Source organism: Erythrolamprus reginae, chromosome 2, assembly GCF_031021105.1.
Source record: "Erythrolamprus reginae isolate rEryReg1 chromosome 2, rEryReg1.hap1, whole genome shotgun sequence".
Lineage (NCBI taxonomy): Eukaryota > Metazoa > Chordata > Lepidosauria > Squamata > Dipsadidae > Erythrolamprus > Erythrolamprus reginae.
In genome coordinates, this window is record NC_091951.1 from 11472265 (window position 1) to 11493932 (window position 21668).

General features: G+C 46.2%; 2 protein-coding genes across 2 annotated transcripts in view; both read right to left on the bottom strand.

Moving 5' to 3' along the window:
* On the bottom strand, nucleotides 1–10137 carry PSMB8 (proteasome 20S subunit beta 8). The gene is made up of 6 exons (XM_070737048.1): nucleotides 9931–10137; nucleotides 7464–7605; nucleotides 4617–4728; nucleotides 3882–4011; nucleotides 943–1147; nucleotides 1–211 (listed from the first exon to the last, which is right to left on the bottom strand). The coding sequence occupies exons 1-6, from the start codon at nucleotides 10084–10086 to the stop codon at nucleotides 123–125; spliced, it is 834 nt and encodes a 277-aa protein (XP_070593149.1). The 5' UTR covers nucleotides 10087–10137; the 3' UTR covers nucleotides 1–122.
* Nucleotides 10138–17053: 6916 nt separating this feature from the next.
* TAP1 (transporter 1, ATP binding cassette subfamily B member) overlaps nucleotides 17054–21668 on the bottom strand; it is a 36437-nt gene continuing 31822 nt past the window's right edge. Inside the window, exon 12 of the mRNA XM_070737046.1 lies at nucleotides 17054–20662. Coding sequence (XP_070593147.1) covers nucleotides 20417–20662 — 246 coding nt within the window. The 3' untranslated portion in view covers nucleotides 17054–20416. The remainder of the gene's footprint in view (nucleotides 20663–21668) is intronic.

Below are 21668 nucleotides of genomic sequence, written 5' to 3' on the forward strand. Positions count from 1 at the left end.
TGAGCTCAAATGCGGTTTATTGTTGCCCCGTGAAAAGACAGTGGGGATGGTTCTCCCATCCCTTTCCTCTCTGCCAGCCCTGAGTGTCAAAAGATCTCCGTGCTTGTGGTCATCTGCCCATCTCACTTCTTCTCCTCCGAATACTGGTGGAGCAGGTCACTGACATCCGTCCGCCCGACCCTGATCCAGCCATCTTCCTTCATGTGATACACTGGATGACACAGAAATGGGCAGAAAGTCAACAAGGGACAGTGCAAAATTAGCCTCTATTTCCCCCACCTCCTCCAGTGCTCGAGGTCACAAGACAACTAGACACAATAAATTTTTTCCTGAATGCCATCACTCTGCTAAACAAATAATTCCCTCGCTCCTGTCAAACTATTCACTTACTATCACTGTTAGTCTTCTCATCCTTCCTATTATCCATCTCCTCCCACTTATGACTCTAGGACTGTAACTTGTTGCTTGTATCCTTACAATTTATGTGAATATTGATTGTTTTCTGATTGCTTATTTGTACCCTATGACAATCATTAAGCGTTGTACCTCAGGATTCTTGACAAACGTATCTTTTCTTTTATGTACACTTAGAGCATATGCACCGAAGACAAATTCCTTCTATTCTAGTCTTCGGAGAGGGGCGGCATACAAACCTAATAAATAATAATAATAATAATAATAATAATTCTATTCTATTCTATTTCTATTCTATTCCATTCCATTTCCTCATTGCTTATTTGACCCCTATGACAATCATTAAGTGTTGTACCACATGATTCTTGACAAATGTATCTTTTTCTTTTATGTACGCTGAGAGCATATGCACCAAGACAAATTCCTTGTGTGTCCAATCACACTTGGCCAATAAAATTCTATTCTATTCCATTCCACTCCAAATTCCATTCCATTCTATGGAACCCAGTGGCTGGTTGTAAAACGTACTGTTTACTACTCCGCCTGAGTAGCAATCCCGATGGGTGGCATAGCTGATGGCCTTTCGGCCGAGGTCGTAGGCCTCTTCCACGCTCAGGTCGGGCCTGTGCCCGCTGTCCAGCACTCCGTAGGCGTATGAGTTTCCGCTTCCGGTGGAAAAAAGGGGGCCTTTCAGCCGGGCTCCGTTGTCATCAATGTAGTAGAGGCCAGGGCCCTGAAAAGGGAGGGAATCGTGACTCTCTGCAGCTCTGCCTTCGTTTGCTTTCCCTGAGGGATTTTGCGGCCAAGCCCTGGCCAAAGAGCAACACCTCCACTCCTTGTTCCGGGGTGTGGTGGTCAATGTTCCCTCTAATTTTTTTCCGGTGTGGGCGGAAAAGTATAGTGTCTGAGCAGCAGTCCCTTTGGACTGGGCGGCATAGAAGTATAAATAAATAAATGAATGAATAAATAAATAAATAAGAAAAAAATTCCCTTCTTTTTTATTAAAAGAAATTAATAATAAAACAAAACCAAAATCTATTACTATTATTACTATCTTCTCTTTTTCCATCCCTGTCTCCTCCCCCCTTGTGTGTGTGTGTGTGTATGTATGTGTGTGTGTGTGAACTCTTGAACCATTTCCAATAACAGGTGAGCTATTGGAAATGGTTCAAGACTTCACACACACACACACAAACACACACAAACGGCTGGGGGGTTTTTTCTCTGTTATTATTTGGGTACTTTTTACCATATGCTTTAAATCAAGAGTCATTTCTCTCTCTTTCTCCCTTTCTCTCTCTTCCTCTTGCTCTCTCTCTCTTTTTCTCACTTTCTCTCTCCCTCTCTTTCTATCTCTCTCCCCCTCTTGCTCTCTCTCTCTCTTTTTCTCTTGTTTTCTTTCCCTCTATTGCTTTCTCTCTCTCTCACTCTTTCTATCTCTCTTGCTTTTTCTCTCTCTTGCTATCTATCTCCCCCCCTTTCTCTCTCTCTCTCTTTCTATCTTACTTTCTCTCTCTGTCAGCAAGGGGGCTGCGAGAGTGCTTTCTCCGAGCGCTTCGGGAACGCCTGCCCTGCCTCTACTGCAGCCCCCTTGCTGAAAGGTCCGGGACGAAAGCGGTCCCAGCGAGGGGGCTGCGAGAGGGGCCGGGCAGGCATTCCCCAAGTGCGCAGAGAAAGCCCTCTCTCACAGCCCCCTGGCTGGCAGCGCAGAAGTGGAGAAGAAGAAGCCGCAGCTGCCACCGCGGGAGAAGTCGCGCCCCAAGGCAGGAGGCGGAGGAGGAGGAGAGGGGGCGGATTGGGCGGGCGACAGCGTCAAGAGGCCAGGGGTGCGAGGGGGCCGGAGGCACTGTGGGGAGGCAGGGGCGGCCGCAGCTCCCTTCCCTTCTACTGCCAGCGCCTCCATGCCCCCGCACCCCCCTCCGTGGGCTGGCAGGGGGATGGGGAGCACGCGCCTGGGGAAAAGGGTGGGGGGGTATTTTGGGGCGCGCACGTGGGCACGCAGCTTACAGGGAACGCTGGTGGTGGTTGTGGGTTACAATCAGAAATGGGCTGCTGCCTCCATGAGGGGAGGACACAGTGGGGGTAATAAGTGTATGCATTATTTATTGAAACTTAATAATTTTTTAATTGTCCTTCCGTCTCTAGTACCTTAGTATGATCCTTAATTATTTTTAAAATAGGAAATAATGAAATAGTATGTTTTTACCCATGAATGCTTTAATCATTTTAATCATTATCTAGAACTGAACTTTATAGTAATTAAAGAAAATTGAGCTACCTGCCTAATCTGTTATCGTACTGAACTTTGTGGGTTTTAGTACAAAACCTTAAAATGTTACTGTGCTCCTCAACAAATAATGCTGTCTATCATTTGTCCTTTTGGTGGCTATTCAAAGAATGTGACTTAATCAACTGAAAAAGAGTCCAAGCACTTATTTGACAACTTATCTTGGTCAGTAAGCCACTCCCACCCAGTCAAGGACCTTTAAGCTACCCTGTCACATGATTGTCAAGCCTCTCCCACCTGGTCTCATGGCTGGCAAGCCACTCCTACCTGAGCACATGACCACCAAGCCACACCCACACAATAAGTTACGCCCACAGTGTGGTAGTAAATTTTTTTGCAGCCCTTCACTGGTTCCAATCCACACATGGGCGGGACACAACCTTAACTATAACCCACAGCACTGCCTGAGCAATCTTGGTTGATCCTTGGTTGGGCCCGATTAGTTCTGGATAGGAGACCACCAAGAAATTCCCTGGTGAGACTAAGACGTATAGTGAAAGCGGAGCCAATATGGTTGTCAGGCCCAAAGCCATTGTGTGAAGTTAGAGGCTTTGGGCCTGCCACAGTTAGCAGCGATAGGGAAACGGTGGTGGAGGAGAGATATTGTTAACCACCACACATTCCTTACACAGAGTCCAAGGTCAACTGAACAAATGAAGACGCCAGTGAATCCCTGCACCGGATTGGTCCATGTGATTGCACTTGTGGGTGTGGGAATGTGAGATGAACCTTAACCTGCTTCAAAGTGTCTCCCTTCCCCTCCCCTTCCCTTTCCTTTGTCTTCCCTTCCCCTCCCTTCCCCTTTCTCTTCCCCTTTCCCTTCCCTTCCATTCCCCTTTCTTTTCTCTCCTTTCCTCTATCTCCTCCCCCCTCCCTCTCCCCATTCCTCTCCCTTTCCCTCCTCCCCTCCTCTTTCTTCCCTTTCACTTCCCCTTTCCCTTCCTCTCCCCTCCCATCTCCTCCCCTTGCTTTCTCATTCCTTCCTTTCTTCTCCCTCTTTTCTCTCCTTTCCTCTCCTTTCTCCTTCCCCACCCCTTCCTTTCTCTTCTCTTCCTTTCCCCTTCCCCTCCCTTCCCTTCTTCTCCTTCCCTCCCCTCCCCCTCCCTTATCTCCCCCACTTCCCCTCCCCAAGTCCCCTGGCTCCTCTGTTCTCCCTCCTTCCCTCCCGGCCAGTCATTACCTTCTTGTCCCATCCGCACACCATACTGCCCACTGAGAGACCCATGCCCCGGTATTCAGTCAGCATGTTGGCCAAGAGCTTGGAGGCAGCCGAGACGCTGATCCGTTCCTTGTTCCGAAGGAAGTACAGTCTGCATTGGGAGGGCAGAAGGAAGGCAGGGTCAGAGGGAGAGGGTCTGTCTGCCGACTTCACCCCCCCATATTTCCACATCTCCCTAGATCTTTGTTAAGTCTGGAAAAACTTGCAGGACATATGGTGCGTGGAAGAAGAAAACCGGTGATTTTTACCAGAATTGTGCCGGTTGCACATGCATGGAAAAGAGGGGACCCCCATACCCACTGATGCCCAACCCCGGTTATAGGTGTGAAAACAACTGATGTTTACTTTGCTTTCACTGCTGTTATAATGTACCACCAGAGACTGTAAAACTCTTAGATAGGGTAATGTCTGAGTCAGAAGATAATGGGGACATCGAGGACCCAATATTAGATGCTAGAATAAGAAGAATGAGAGGCAAGCACGAATCATCTCTGATTTTTAGCATGTTCCTTTATAAAGTTAATTATTTAAGGTTGCTTTTGCATCCGAGTTTTAATCGTGGGTTAATTAACCGGCCTGGTCAGAACACCTTGTAGGTCATCTAGTCCAACCCCCTGGTCAAGCAGGAGACCCTATTATTTCTGACAGACGGCTGTCCAAGTGCAGCCAATCAAGCACCACCATCAGATTCCCTACCTGCAATATTTGGCCAGGAGACGCTCCCAATATTGGCAATCGGCCGCACATCCAGACATGGTGCCCAGCAGGTAAGGATTGATTTCAATCACCTTGTTGCATAGCAAACTACCTGGATAGGAGGCGGAAAGGAAGACAAGCCGATGAGGCCCACTCAGTGACCAATGTTCGGCAGCTTAACAAGCGATTGCACACCCACCACAAATCAGAAAGAACACAACAGATTTTACATAAAGAGATTTATCTGCTCTTGCCAACTGCATCTGGAGGAGTTGAGCTGCATCCGATGGAGTGAGCTACAGTGGCACAAAACCCTTTCACAGTACGGTGACACCTTGTCTTACAAACTTAATTGGTTCCGGGACGGGGTTCTTAAGGTGAAAAGTTTGTAAGATGAAACAATGTTTCCCATAGGAATCAATGGAAAAGCGATTAATGCGTGCAAGCCCAAAACTCACCCCTTTTGCCAGCTGAAGCGCCCATTTTTGCGCTGCTGGGATTCCCCTGAGGCTCCCCTCCATGGGAAACCCCACTTCTGGACTTCTGTGTTTTTGCGATGATGCAGGGGAATCCCAGCAGGGCAATCCCAGCATCGCTTTGCTGGCAACGGAAGTCCGGAGGTGGGGTTTCCCAGTGAAGGGAGCATCAGTGAAATCGCAGCATCACAAAAACACTGAAGTCCTCGAAACCCCACCTCCAGACCTCTATGTTTTTATGATGCTGCGATTTCACTGAGGCTCCCCTCTCTGGGAAACCCCACCTCTGGACTTTCGTTGCCAGTGAAGTGCCTATTTTTGTGCTGCTGGGATTCCCCTGCAGCATCACAAAAACACGGAAGTCCGGAGGTGGGGTTTCCCATGGAGGGGAGCCTCAGGGGAATCCCAGCAGCGCAAAAACGGGTGCTTCACTGGCAACGGAAGTCAGGAGGCGGGGCATCCCAGTGGTGGCGTCTTGGGTTTGTAAGGTGAAAATAGTTTGTAAGAAGAGGCAAAAAAATCTTAAACTCCGGGTTTGTATCTCGAAATGTTTGTATGACGGGGCGTTTGTAAGACGAGGTGTCACTGTATTTGTTAGCTTGAAAAAAACTCTACAAAGTTAAAGATGCTTTTTTTCAAAAGGCAGCTGGACTTGTTTCTCCCCCACCCACCTCCCGCCCCTGAAGATGTTTCACTTCTCATCCAAGAAGCTTCTTCAATTCTAACTGGAAGTTTTTTCTTCAGTCCTCCCCTTCAGTTCTTCAGTCAGTATAAATTGACTTAACACATTTACAACTTTTTTTCCTCGTGATCATGTGATCAAAATTCAGCTGCTTGGCAACGGGCTCATATTTGTGAGTGTTGCAGTGCCCTTTTGCAACTTTCTGACCATGGGGAATTCACTTAACAGTCAGGTTACTAACTGATCAACTGGCAAGAAAAATCACACAATGGGGCAAAATTCACTTCACAAATGTCTCACAACAACCGACATTTGGGGCTCAATTGTAGCCGTGTGTTGAGTGCCAGTTAAGACCCCTGGGGATCTGCCTTCTCTCCAAGAGAGGTTTTGCTTCTGCACCTGAGGGTGGTAGGAGAAGAAGCAATGGGTGGAAACTATTCAAGGAGAGAAGGAGAAAATTCCTGACAGAACAATTAATCCGTGGAACAGCTTCCCTCCAGAAGTTGTGAATGCTCCAACACTGAAAGTTTTTAAGAAGATGTTGGATAACCATCTGTCTGAAGTGGTGTAGGGTTTTCTGCCTAAGCAGGGGGTTGGACTAGAAGACCTCCAAGGCCCCTTCCAACTCGGCTATTCTGTTCTGTTCTATTCTACAGAGAAATCTGTTCTGTTCTATTCTATTAAGAATTCTATTCTATCCTATCCGATTCCATTCCATTCCATAAAGAATTCTATTCTATTCTTATTTATTTATTTATTGTTAGAGTTGAAAGGGACCATGCAGGTCATCAAGTCCAACCCCCTGCCTGAGCAGGAATCCTAAAGCACCCCAGCCAAGTGGCTGTCCAATCTCCTCTTGAAAGTGTCCAGAGTTGGGGAGTTCACAACCTCCAGAGGCAGGTTGTTCCACTGGTTGATCGCTCTGGCCGTCAGGAAGTTCTTCCTTACTTCTAGGTTGAATCTCTCCTTGGTCAGCTTCCAGCCGTTGTTCCTCGTCCGGCCCTCTGGTGCTCTGGAGAATAGAGTGGCCCCCTCTTCTCTGTACCAACCCCTCCTTTTCTCTAGGCTATCCATGCCCAGTTCCCGCAATCTGTCTTCATAAGTCTTGGTTTCAAGTCCCCTAATCATTTTGGTTGCTCTTTTCTGCATCTTCTCCAGAGTTTCAATGTCTCTTTTGAAGTGCGGTGACCAGAACTGGATGCAGTACTCCAGATGTGGTCTGCCCAGGGCGTAGTACAGTAGTATTAATACTTCCCTGGTCTTGGAGTGTTTCCCCCTGTTGATGCAGCTTAGGATAGTGTTGGCTTTTTTGGCCGCTGCTGCACATTGCTGGCTCATGTTTAGTTGATTATCCACCAAGACTCCAAGATCTCTTTCACAGTCACTACTGCTAAGCGGGGTTTCTCCCAGGCTGTATGTGTGTCTAGGTTTTTTTTTACCAAGGTGAAATATTCTATTCTATTATTCTATTCCATAAAGAATTCTATTTATTCTATTCAGAATTCTATTCTATTAAGAATTACAGTACTGTATATTGTATTCAAGAAAGAATCCTACCCTATCCTATCCTACCCTATCCTATTCTTGGTCAGCCTGGAAGAAAAGACACCAGCCAACCACAGGTGAACCTGATTCTCGCCCCCCCCCACAATTCCCGCCCTCCTCTACTGATACCACAGAATTGCTCACAGATGTATGTGCCGGCCGAGGCGCGGGAATCGGTGGCCACGATGACTCCATGCTGGAAGGTGAAGGCCAGGGTGGTGGTGCCGTGGACCGGCTCGAACTGGGAGCCGCTGGTCTCCGAGAGGCTCTTCATGATTTCGGTGGGCTGAGGGGGGGGGAAGGTAGGACAGGAGATGAAGGGTCCCGATCAAAGAAGGCAGAGGACCATCCACCGCTCCATTTTGATAACACAACACACACAACCTCGGGCCAAACCTGAGCCCCGTTCGGCCCTTCCTTTTGCCTTTCCAAGTGTTAAAAGGGTGGGAGGCGGCCAAGCAAATACCCCCCAGGGCTCAGAATCGGGCCCAAGACCCCCCCTTCTTTTACCCACTGTCATCCGGGCGCTAAGATGTTTTTGGGGGGCACTAGGCAAGGGGGAGCCCTCTGCATATGCTCAGAGGCATTTTGCCGCATGTCTCCAAAGCCACTCCCTGGGTGCGCCTTCCTCCCTCCTCCTTCCGCCCGGCTGCACAACCACACAGACATACACAACCACACATAGACCCAGGAGACAAAACTAGGTTAAGAAGCAGCATTAGATGGTTAATACACACCTACCCTAAAGAGTTACTTATATAAAAAATGATAGAAACATAATAAACTTAGAAAAAGAATCTGGACTATCTTATCAGTCCAGATTCAGGGAAGGAGAAAGAGAGAGGAAGAAGTAGAAAGATGTAGGGAGAGGAGAAGGAGTGGAAAGAAGGGGAAGAAAAGGAGGAAGAAGGAAGAGACGTAGATAGAGAGAATGCTAACAAGAAGAAAAACAGACTAATGAATAGGAGTAGGTGCAGAATAAGACATTGACTTTCCACTGATTGAATTAAAACGCACCAATATGTATATTGTTCTTATACTTCAAGGTATGTGGGTATTGATGTACTAGTTACATCGGTGATGAGATGATACATCATCAAGATCCAGACATAAATGACAACGTATGGTTTTATTGTGGGTCTTAAATCGTTCTTAAAATGGTTTCTCTTTTTAGATGGCTGAATATTTTAATACTGTTTTGTTGTTGTTGTTGTTGTGAGCCACCCAGAGTCCTTAGGGAGTTGGGTGGCATACAAATGGAAGGAAGGAAGGGAGGAGAAGTAAAGAAGCAGGGAGGAAGGAAGGAAGAAAGGAGAAGGAAAGAAGCAGGGGGGAGGGAGAGTGAAAGGGAGGAAGGAAGGAGAAGGGAAGAAGGGAAGGAGGGAGAGTGGAAGGGAGGAAGGAAGGAAGGAGAAGGAAAGAAGGGGGAGGAAGGAAGGAAGGAGGGAAGGAGGGAGAGTGGAAGCGAGGGGGAGGAAGGAAGGAAGGAGAAGGAAAGAAGGGGGGAGGGAGGAAGGAGAAGGAAAGGAGGGAGAGTGGAAGGGAGGGAGGAAGGAAGGAAGAAGGAAAGAAGAGGGGAGGGAGGAAGGAAGGAAAAGGAAAGAAGGAGGGAGAGTGGAAGGGAGGGGGAGAGAGGAAGGAAGGAAGGAGAAGGAAAGAAGGGGGAGGGAGGGAGAAGGAAAGAAGGGGGAAGGAGGGAGAGTGGAAGGGAGGAAGGAGGGAGGGGGAGGAAGAAGGGGGAGGGAGGGAGGAAGGAGAAGGAAAGAAGGGAGAGTGGAAGGAAGGAGGGAGGGGGGAGGAAGAAGGAGGAGGGAAGAAGGAAGGAAGAAGGAAAGAAGGGAGAGTGGAAGGAAGGAGGGAGGGAGGAAGAAGGGAGGGGAGGGAGGAAGGAAGGAGAGAGGGAGGGGAGAAGAAAGGAAGGATGGAAGGAAGGATGGTGAAAAGGAGAAGGAAGGAGGGAGCAAGGGGGGAGGAAGGAAGGAAGATGGAAGAGGGGAGGAAGAAGGGGGAGGGAGGGACGGAGGGAGGGACGGAGGGAGGAAAGAAGGAAGGAGAAGGAAGGAGCAAGGGGGGAGGGAGGAAGGAAGGAAAATGGAAGAGGGGCGGGAGGGAGAGAGGGAGAGGGGAAGGAGGGGGAGGGAGGGGCGAAGGAAGAATGGAAGAAGGCGGAAGGGAGGGAGGAGGGAGAGAGGGAGAGGCGGAGGGAGGAAGGAAGGGAAATAGATAGAAGCAGACAAATAGATGGAATTGTGGAGAAAAAATTTCCCTTTGCTTTCCAGTGGGAAAAGGGCGGGAGGCGACCCAGCAAAACCCTCCCCGGGGCTCAGAATCGGGCCCGAGACCCCCCACACCACCGCGCATCCTTCATCCCGCCGTCATCCGGCCGCTTAAAAAGTTTTTTTGGGGGGGGAGGGGAACTTCTCTCCGGAGAAAACTCCGCTGCCCCGAGAAGATTGACCTCCCATTCTGGGGAGGGTGGGGGGAAACCGGCACTCCGCATATGCTCAGATGCACTTTGCCCCCCCCTCGTCTTCAACCCCCGCTCCTTGTGGGCGCCCTCCCTCTTCCGCCCTCCCGCCCATGCCCGGCCCTTTCCCGCGCCCCCCCCCACCTGCATCTCCGGGAGCACCGCCATCTGGGGCTCCCGCGCCCCGAAAGCGTAGTGCGAGAGCCCTTCGAGAGGTCCGGCGGCGGCGGCGAGCCCCCGTCCGGCCAGAGGGAAGTCCCAGGCGCCGCGCTTGAGTCCGCAAACATCCAGCAGCGCCATGGCCGCCTCTCTTCCTCTCCTCCGGCGCTGGCGAAAGCGAAAGCGGCTCTTGTGGGGCTCCGCCTGTCCCTTCCTCGCCCCACGCGTGGGCCGGGCCGAGCCGAGGGGAGGCTAAGGAGGGGGGAGGACGTTTTCTCTCCCCCCCTTCCCCGCGGTCCTTTGGGTGTGAGGTGGGGGACAAGGCTGCAGAAAGGAGACGGGCTGGGTGGGGTAAGTGGGTGGGCGTGGGGCGTCAAAGTGAGGGGTTCCCCGTGGAATGGGGGAACCCCGGAATTGCCATCAGGCCTGCGCTGTGCATCTAGGCAGATCCTCCCATGCGGGGTCCTTGGTGCCATCTCTGAGCAGGCTTGATTTCCTGCAGACGTTTCATTGCCCAGCTAGGTAACCTCATCAGGGCTAATATAAGGAGTGGGGTTTGCTCTCCCTTTATATCCCTGTTATATTGTAGCTCAGGGTTGAAGTGAGGGCTCCTTGAGGGGTCTCCAATCTGGCTTGTTTACTTGCAGACGTTTCATTACCCAACTAGGTAACATCATCAGGGTTTGTTAAGGAGTGGAGTACGCTCTCAAGTTTATGTTGTGGTATCTCGCGTCTGTCTATTGCTCCGTGCAGGAAGTCAGTCCTGAAGACGCATCTGGGAGGGCGATTGGCATTGGGTCCTTGCAATGACTACTTCAGCTTCAACCGCAACAACACAAGAGCACACAACAGATTCAAACTTAATATTAACTGCTCCAAACCTGACTGTAAAAAATATGACTTCGGCAATCAAGTTGTCGAAGCGTAGAACTCATTACCGGACTCAGTAGTATCAACTCCTAACCCCCAACATTTTACCCTTAGACTATCCACGATTGACCTCTCCAGGTTCCTAAGAGGTCAGTAAGGGGCATGCATAAGTGCACCAGTGTGCCTTTCGTCCCCTGTCCAATTGTCCCTCCTTTATCTCCTTTATCTTTTCTTCCTTTCATATATCTTCTCCTCTATTTTTATATCTTTTCTCCTACCCTTTTCTTTATATATATCACTACTCGTCTATTCTCTTCAATGGGTATTGTGCATTGGACAAAATAAATAAATAAAATAAAATAAAAAGTGGGCTCTTCTATGACTTGTGGACTTCAACTCCCAGAATTCCTGATCCAATCATGCCAGCTTAGGAATTCTGGGAGTTGAAGTTCACAAGTCATAGAAGAGCCCACTTTGCCTACTTGTCTCCTAGTCTGACCCATCTGAAAATTCATTTTCATTCATTCATTCATTCACTCACTACTCACTCACTCATTCACTCATGCATTCATTCATTCATTCACTCATTCATTCACTCATTCATTCACTCACTACTCACTCACTCATTCACTCATGCATTCATGCATTCATTCACTCATTCACTCACTACTCACTCACTCACTCACTCACTCATTCACTCATGCATTCATTCATTCATTCATTCATTCATTCATTCACTCATTCATTCGACTTCTATGCCGCCCAAAGAGCTCAGGCTGTTGTAGGCTTTAAACCAGGCATCCCGACTTTTGACAGTGGGCTCCTAAGGTAGAGTTGGTCTTCTGCATCCCTGCATCCTTCCAGATCCCCCCTCAAAGCCCTGGTTAAGCTTTGCTGGCAATGGAAAAGCAGGGCGTGCTTGTCATTCACACAAAGCGCCACGAATAGAACTGATAACTCGCAAGTAATAATAATAATTAATAATAATTTATTAGATTTGTATGCTGCCCCTCTCCAAGGACTTTAAAGTCCTCCCTCGCTTTAAAGTGGAGGCGATTATCTCAAGACCCGAAGTGCGGGGAGGGCACACCTACTCTCGGTCGCAAAGCAGGGGATGGATCAAGGGATCAATCAGAATAGAGCTGGAAGAGTACCTTGGAGGTCATCTAGTCCAGCCCTCTGGTCAAGCAAGGAGACCTTATACCACTTCAGACCATTGGTTGTCCAATCTCTGCAGTGATGAAGCGCCCACAACTTCTGAAGGCAAGCAGTACCACTGATCGATCGATCGATTGATAGACCTATAGATTCGTTAATTAACAGCTTGCCTACAGAAGTTGTGAATGCTCCAACACTGGAAGGTTTTTAAAAAAATATTTTTCTCCACTTTCACACACAAATTTTACAATTTTAACATGTATATACCTTTCAATATTACGTACACATAACTCCAAATTATTATTTATTTCATAAGCCAAATCTTAATTGATTGATTGATTCGCCCCCTTTTGACCAACATCAGTTTGCCCCTCTAGCTGTTCTTTCTTGTATCTTCATCAAACCCTTTTCTCTTCCTACCTACTTTTCCTTCACTCCTCCTTCCCTTCTCTCTCTCTCTTACCGCTTCCTCAACACTGGAAGTGTTTACGATGTTGGATAACCACCTGTCCCTTTCAACTTTGTTATTATTATATTATTACTATGGGCAAGCCAGACGTAGAGTTACTCCAAGTCGATCTGTCGCTCCCTTCACGACGCCCCCCTTCCACTGAATCCATACCCCCCCTTTCTGAGTGATCTCTTTCCTAGAAAAAGCCGAATTTCCCGCCAGAGCCGCTCGGTGCATCTCTCCGCCTCCAGGGGGCGCCATTAAGCTCTTTCACAGTGGGCAAGGGGAATTCCAGCCCTCAAGAAACCTCCGCAGTTGAAGTTATTTTTAGCAACTGATGACGCAAGGACATTCTCTTCAGCCATTGGCTGAGCGATCTAATACTGTACTTGAGTTTAGCTGTATTTTTTTCCCCTGGCGGCGCCGCCGCTCGCAACGGAAGAAGTTCAAACTTGGAGGAAGAAACCACAGTTTTTATTTTATTTTATTTTATTTTTCATTTTTTTATTTTTATTATTTATTTATTTATTTATTTATTTATTTATTTATTTATTTAGTCCAATACACAATGAGCGTTTTAGAGTGTGTGTGTGTGTGTGTGTGTATATATATATATATATTTTCAAATTCAGCTTAAACATGTGACACATACAGATAGAATTGTCGGCTATCAATAAAATTAACTGCCTTGGAAATGGCCCTGGGTTGGGCTGAGAGGCAAAAAAGGAGCTGTGATGTTCCTTCAAATATACCAGGGTGATTCGACACAAAATGTAACCCATCCCTGGTACAGAGCTGAAGGGATTGGATACTGTAGCCTAGAGGATAATTCTCTGCCTTACAAGGCAAAGGTTGCAGGTTCAAGTCCCAGTGGGTATGGCTAGCTGATGAGGCCAAAATAAGGCCGAAATAGATCTATCCTAGTCTCCCTTAATTTTCAAATTCAGCTTAAACATGTGACATATATATATATATATATATATATATATATATATATATATATACATATACACACACACACACACACACACACACACACACATACATACATACATAGTAAAATACATGAGGAAGATTATAGAGGAGATACTCATAGTAAAATATATCTATGAAAGAATAGAAAAGAAGATATAGTAATAGAACATATCAATGAAAGGATAGAAGAAGAGATAAAGGAATAGAAGAAAGGTATAGGAGATATAGGAGAGCAATAGGACAGGGGACGGAAGGCACTCTAGTGCACTTGTACTCGCCCCTTACTGACCTCTTAGGAATCTGGAGAGGTCAACTGTAGATAATCTAAGGGTAAAGTGTTGGGGGTGTAGGGATGACACTATGGAGTAATCTGCGCTTTGTTGATAATGCAACCCTGAGAGTCCAAATGATCGGGGAATTCCGATAATAAAAGGCAAGGTCAAAGCCAACAGGCTGAAAAAAAATAAGATGAAATGTATAATCAACTAGACACAAGAACAGTTTTATTCCTATTTCGTCTCTTCTTTCTTAGATATATTTTTCTATGAGTATATCCTCTATAACCTTCATTATATATTTACTATATGTATACCCAATATAACCCTCGTCGTGTAATGGACAAAATCAATCAATCTATTGTGGTTAGCTCTGGCCCAGCTCCTGCCCCAAGGACTGTGGATGTGGGGGAGACATCCACATGCTGCAGGCCTGTTTTGCCCCCCCCCCCCCGGTGGAATCTGCTGATGAAGGCTCCTCTGACCAAGAAGACATGAGTGACAGGGAGGAGGAGAGTGTGGCAGACAGCTCAGAAGGAGATCAATTATCTAGCTCCTCCTTGGATTCAGAACAAGAGTTAATGATACAGCCACGCATGGGGAGAGCGATGCATAGGCAACAAATGAGAGATTATTATCAAAGAAACTGAGGCCACCTGTGGTTGGGTGGGGCTGTGGTAATTAGCGAGGCTGCTATAAAGAGCAGCCTGTGGGTTTAGCCATTGTGGAGGATTATCCGATCCTTGTGTTTCGTGACTGCTTTGCTGACTTTGACCTTTGTGTGCTGATTTTTCCCCACTTTGAAATTAAACCAGAGCAAAGTGTGTTTCACTTTGTAAAAGCAGGAGGACTGTGAATTGCCTCACAGCTGCAAGCTAAGTATCACAGAACTGATAAGGGACTTGTACAAATTACCAGTTTGTTTGGAGACAAGTGCTCTTTGCTATCCCAAAAGAGGGCTTGGTTTAAGTGAATTTTCATTATAAAGAACATCGTTTTGAATTTTCAAATGTGTGTGTGTGTCTGAAATTGTATCTGTGCATTTTTGGGAGGATTCTACCAGAGAGCTCGACAGAACACAATCAATAAAAATAAGTTGTGAACTGAGGGTAATGCTTCCTTTTGCCTTTCAGCCCCACTCCAGGGGCCATCCAGACACCAAACCATATTTTCCAAACTTGCAAAGAACTGATCAGGAAATAAAGGGAGACGAGCATAGATCTATTTTGAGCTATTTGGCTCTCATCAGCTAGCCACACCCTTCTCGGATTTGAACCTGGGCTGCTTTTGCCTTGCTAGGCAGGGCTTTTACCCTCTAAGGCAGTGTTTCCCAACCTTGGCAACTTGAAGATATTTGGACTTCAAGTTCCAGAATTCCCCAGCCATGCTCTGGGAATGAGTTGAAGTTCAAAATTTTGGAAGGCAGTACAGAATGAAATAAATAATTATGCTAAACATTAATTGGATAATTACAAAAGAATTAGTAATACTAGTTAAATATGGGGAATTACGAGAATTTAAAGAAATCAAAACAGCAGCTTTGGAAAGCGCTCAAGCAGTAGTGGTATTAGGGTGGAAAGATAGCAATAAATGGACAATCCAGAATTGGTACTGGTACATGGTGGACCACATCCACTTCGAAATTATGGAAATAAGATTAAATAACTTTGATGAAAATAAATTGGAGAAGCTGATGGCACGATGGAATAAGGTGAAAAATTATATCTTAAGTAGAATTTATGATGACAATGTGAAAAATAAATTCCAATCACTTTTTGTATGTAAAGAAATGTAAACCGGAGCTAAGGAAGAAACTGAAACTTATTGTAAATAATATAACCCCCTAAATGGTGGTGGGTTTTTATTGGTGTTGGGCACGTTTTTTTAAAGTATTTTTTTGTTGTTAATTTAGTAAATAAACCAATTTTTAAAAAGTAAAAAAAAAAGTGGAAGCTGATAACTACTAGTGAAAATAGACATCTTGATGGTAGGGTAAAGACCACCCTTTTAGGGTAGTTCCTAATGTAGTTGGGTGGTTATTTGGTGGGAGTAACTATATACAGTAATCCCTCGCTACTTTGCACTTCATCTTTTGCGGATTCGCTACTTCATGGGTTTTCAAAGGGGGCTTAAATCCATTAAACCCATTGAAAATTTTAAATCCATTAAAAATTCATAAAATTCTTCTACAGTACTACTATGCTCTATTAAAGAAACTGGTAGGATATCACATGTAGTTCCAGCTGAGAAATATTGTAGAATGATTGTTCAATGCAAAGGGTGGGTTTTAAAAGTCCAAATACTCGTTAAACACATTAAAAAAATCAGACTCACTCAACCCGGATAAGACGGAGTGGCTGTGGGTTCTGCCTCCCAGGGACAATTCCATCTGTCCATCCATAACCCTGGGGGGGGATTATTGACACCCTCAGAGAGGGTCCACAACTTGGGCGTCCTCCTCGATCCACAGCTCACATTAGAGAAACATCTTTCAGCTGTGGCGAGGGGGGCGTTTGCCCAGGTTCGCCTGGTGCACCAGTTGCGGCCCTATCTGGACCGGGACTTACTGCTCACAGTCACTCATGCCCTCATCACCTCGAGGTTCGACTACTGTAACGCTCTCTACATGGGGCTACCTTTGAAAACTGTTCGGAAACTTCAGATCGTGCAGAATGCAGCTGCGAGAGCAATCATGGGCTTCCCAAGGTATGCCCATGTTACACCAACACTCCGCAGTCTGCATTGGTTGCCGATCAATTTCCGGTCACAATTTAAAGTGTTGGCTATGACCTATAAAGCCCTTCATGACATCGGACCAGAATATCTCCGGGACCGCATTCTCCCGCACAAATCCCAGCGACCAGTTAGGTCCCACAGAGTTGGCCTTCTCCGGGTCCCGTTGACTAAACAATGTCGTTTGGCAGGACCCAGGAGAAGAGCCTTCTCTGTGGCAGCCCCAACCCTCTGGAACCAGTTCCGCCCCGGAGATCAGAACTGCCCCCACCCTCCTTGTCTTTCGTAAAGTTCTTAAGACCCATCTCTGCCGTCAGGCAGGGGTAACTGAGACATCTCCCCCAGGCCTATACAGTTTATACATGGTATGTTTGTGTGTATGCTTGCTTTTAATAATGGGGTTTTTAGTGTTTTTTAAATTATTAGATTTGTTCTTACATTGTCTTTGTTATTGTTGTGAGCTGCCCCGAGTCTACGGAGAGGGGCAACATACAAATCTAATAAATAATAATAATAAAATAATTTCTACTTCACGGAAATTCATTTTTCACCGGTGGTCTTGGAACGCATCCCCTGTGAAAATTGAGGGATTACTGTAATCATCTTATTAGTGTGAAAACCTATTCAAGGATAATAAAAACAGGAAACGTTAGAACGGTATTTATTTTAAAATGTACCAAAAAGAACCCCAATTGTGAAGCTTCACTTATTTAACTCTGAGCCCAGATTAACTACTTCACTGCTCGGCCCAAGTGGCTTTCAAAATTTGGACCAATGAAAGACCCTTCCCCAAATTGGGTTACAACGGCCGTGTGAGTCACAAATTAGACGGTCCCAAAATACTAATGTATGATCTGCTTGGTTAGGAAAGGAGGAAAGCAAAGATAGGAATAATCGAATCCAAACCATTTTACAACCTGACGCAAAGAAAAGATGTGGAGCAATTATGAGGTTGGTAGTTGGAATTAATAATCTAAGTAACCTTAATAACCTTATAACATTAATAACCTATAATAACTTAACCACCTCAGCATCGCCTTTTTCTGCTAGAGCCTGTGGCAGTGACGGAAGAGTTGTGCCCATCTTTAGTGGCATCCACAACAACTACAACACAAAGGAGCATGGGTGGAAGCCATTTTGATTGTTTTGATCCCCTCCGAAGGAGGCTCCTCCTTGGCTTGACCGCAAAGTCTTCTAACATTTGAGTTGCTGGATCCTTCAGTTAGTTATATCCCATTTATAAATAACTCAAAGTGGTGAACACACATGATATTCCTCCTCCTATTTTCACACAACACACAACACAACTCGGCTTTAGAAACAGTGACATACACACAATATTTACAGTACAATTATTTTCAAGCAGCAGCCCTCTAGGTGATTCTCTGTGGGATCATCAAAAACCACCAACTTTTTTCGGTTTCAGAAAGACTAGTTAGATCGGGGATGAAATCCAGCAGGTTCTGCAGAACCGGTAGCAGAAATTTCAAGTAGTCCAGACACTGTTCCCTGTAAGCTGTGCATGCGCACCCTTTTCCAAGAGCGCGCACGGAGCCACGAAGGTTTTTCTTATTTTGAATGTTCCGAGTGGGCTGGCAGGGGGATGGGGAGCGTGCGCGCCCGCACGCCCGACATTGAAAATCATTTTCGCCGGTCTCCGCTGAGAGAAGAATGGAGAGAAAGCAAGAGAGAGAGAAAGAAAACAAGAGAGAAAGTGAGAAAGAGAGAGAGAGAGAAAGAGGGGGGAGAGAAAGACATAGCAAGAGAGAGAACAAGAGAAAGAGTGAGAGAAAGAAAACAGAGAGAGAGAAAGAATACAAGAGAGAAAGTGAGAAAAAGAGAAAGAGGGGGAGAGAGAGAGAAAGAAAGAGAGATGAGAGTGGAAGGAAGAGATAGAGAGAAATGATAGAAAAAAGGGGAGGAAAAAAGAGAAATGAGAAAATGAGAAAATGATTGAGGCAGAGAATGACAGGAAAGAGAGAGAAACAGAGAGAGAAGTGACTCTTGATTTAAAGCATATGGTAAAAGCACTTAAATAACAACAGAGAAAAAAAACCCCAGCCCTTACCTGTTTTTTTAGTTTTAATAGTAATGGATTTGGGTTTTTTTAAATTATTAATTTCTTTTAATAAAAAAAGAAGGGACTTATTTATTTATTTTTATGCCGCCCAGTCCCAAGGGGACTGCCACTCAGACACTATACTTTTTCCGCCCACACCGAAAAAAAATTAGAGGGACAGAGAACCAGTAGTGGAAATTTTGAGTAGTTTGAATAGAGCCTCAAGACCCATCTATGTCACCAGGCATGGGGCAGTCAGATCATGCCCCTCTTTTCTGACCATTAAATGTTATTGACTGCTCTTTTTAATGTAATGGGATTTTAGCTTATAGTTTTTAATTATTAGATTTGTACACATATTGTTTTTGCATTGTGTTCTTTGAGCTGCCCCGAGTCTTCGGAGAGAGGCGGCATACAAGTCTAATAAATAAATAAAGTTTATAGAATTGGCATACACCACTTCTGGCTGGCGCCCGAGTGGTGTGGGAATCAGTAGCGGGTTGCTACTGGCACGGTTGACGCCATCGCACCTGCTGTGGTTAGCTCTGGCCCAGCTCCTGCCCCAAGGACTGTGGGGGTGGATGTGGGTGAAACATCCAACTGTCACAGGCCCGTTTTGCTGCCGACAGCTCCGGGCAGCAAATTATCCTCTGAAGAAGGGAGTGACTGTGAGATGGGACCTTCAGAGGGGACCCCGGCAAGCAGCCCAGGAAGAAGCCAATCATCATCTTCCTTATCTTCGATAGACTCTGATGAGGAAGCTGTGATAGACCCACGCATGCGTAGAGCTATGCATAGGAGAGAACAGCTTCGGAGGTATTACAGGAGCTAATAGAGTCCACCTGTGGTTGGGTGGGGTTCAAGTAATTAGGGCTGCTGTTAAATGGGCAGCGTGCTGGCCTCGCAGTGTGGGAGATTATCTTGTGGAGTTTGTATTGCCGTTCCGGATTTTCCCAGGACCTTGTGTTTGGATTTCAGGACTCTGACCATAAATCATAGTGAGTTTACGTCTGAAGAGGAGTAGCTGTGGCGACTTCACAGCTACTGGTTAATTGACTTGAGTTTGTTGTTTTTGTTATTTCACAGCATTCAAGTTTGTTTGTTTTTACAAGTGAGCCCTTTGGATTCAAAAGAGGGTTTTTCTTCTATTTTTCTTTGGATAAAGAAACTATTGTTGCCTTGTCCTGTGTGTGTGTGTCTGGTTTTGCTACTTTTACATTTAATTGAAGGCTCGTGCCAGGAGCCGGCAGAACAGCACCAATACTAAAACTGGAGCTGCATGTGCAGCTTCAGGTCGCCAGCGAGACTTTGCTTCTGCGCATTCGCAGGAAGCAAAATGTTGCGAGTGGACGCGCATGAGAGATTTCGGTGAGTTTTTTGCTTCTGTGCACACGCGGAAGCAAAAAAAGCTGCCGAAATGTCACACGCATGTGTCCCCTTGTGAGATTTGGCTTCCTGAGCATGTGCAGAAGCAAAATCTCACTGGTACGTACACGCATGCACACCGGCGACCCAAAGCTGCGGGCGCAGCACACCGGTAGCAGTGGTAAAGGGCAATCCCCATCTGGTGCGCATGGAGATTTTGCAGTATCCTTCCTGCAGGAGTGGAGGGGGAACGAGGACTTTGCAGTATCCTTCTCCTGCAATGCCCACCAAACCACGCCCAAAGAACCAGTAGTAAAAAAAAAAATTGGATTTCACCACTGAGCTAGAAGCTGCGAACACCCTCCCCTTGCCCCGTCGTAAAACAGGTTTTCTGTTGGCACAGACGGCACATCGCTTAAGCCGTGATTTCTGAACCGCAGTTTAGAATTTTCGGAATGATAAATGTGTCAATCGACAGGAGTGTTGCGCTGCTGAGACGTCTCTCCACCCTACAATGCTCGCAGGGAGCGATAAGTGCTGCTTTGGGATCCAGACCAGAACGCCCGCCTGTTTCGCGCCCAGTTATCAACGCCGATTGTTCCCGTTGGGGCTGCCATTCCTGCCCTCCTCTGCTCCGTTCGGCTGCTTTTGCAATAGCTGCCAGTACAGCCCTTTCTTCTCCATCAGCTCCTCGTAGGTCCCCTTCTCGCGGATCTCTCCGTCTTCCATGAACAGGATGAGATCCGCCTGTTTCACGCTGTGTAACCGGTGCGAGATCAGGAGAACGGAGCGGGTGTGACGAGCTTCTCCCTGGTAGATTTCTTTCTCCAGCTACATGGGATGTCAGAAAGAGAAGAAATGGTTAGAACAGTTCTTCATGTTGTGGTGACCCCAACCCTCTAATCATAAGTCTAGCGCCAATTCTCCCAACAGAGCTTTAAGATGATTGGCAGGAAGGACAAAGGGACATCCCCACTGATCACCTTTCGCAAGCTCCTTCAAACCCACCTCTGTCGTCAGGCATGGAGGAATTGAAATTTCACTTCCCCCTAGGCTTATAGAATTTATACATGGTATGCTTGTATGTATGAGTGGTTCTTTAAGTTGGGGTTTTTTAGATTGTTTTTAATATTAGATTTGTTTTCATTGTCTTTTCATTGTTGTTAGCCGCCCCGAGTCTTCGGAGAGGGGCAGCATACAAATCTAATAAATAAATAAAATAAATAAGATTGGTCGGATTGTAAAAATATGTTCCAAGATGCCAGAATAGAAGTTTTAGTTCCTAACACCATGGGAAATTTGTCTTTTCCTATGGTCTTAGGTGACCCCTGTGAAACGGTTGTTCGACCCCCAAAGGGGTCCTGACCCCCAGGTTGAGAACCACTAGGTTAGAAAGACAGAAAAAAGGAGAACCACAAGGCTGGGTCGGAGAGAAAACAAACCATCTGGGCACCAGGAATAATAAACTTATAAACATGCTTGACCTTTCCTACTACTGTCTGTGTCCTCCCTACATAAATGTTTCTCCACCTCACCAGCTTGTGGATGTGTAAATTGTCATGTTGTTTGTAGATGTGTAAACTGCCTTGTCACATTGTTCCCTCATGAAAATCACCCCTCCCAAGTTATTTATTTATTCATTCATTCATTCATTCATTCATTCATTCATTCAATTTTTATGCCGCCCTTCTCCTTAGAGTCAGGGCGTTTTACAACATGTTAGCAATAGCACTTTTTAACAGAGCCAGCATATTGCCCCCACAATCCAGGTCCTCATTTTACCCACCTCGGAAGGATGGAAGGCTGAGTCAACCTTGAGCCGGTGGTGAGATTTGAA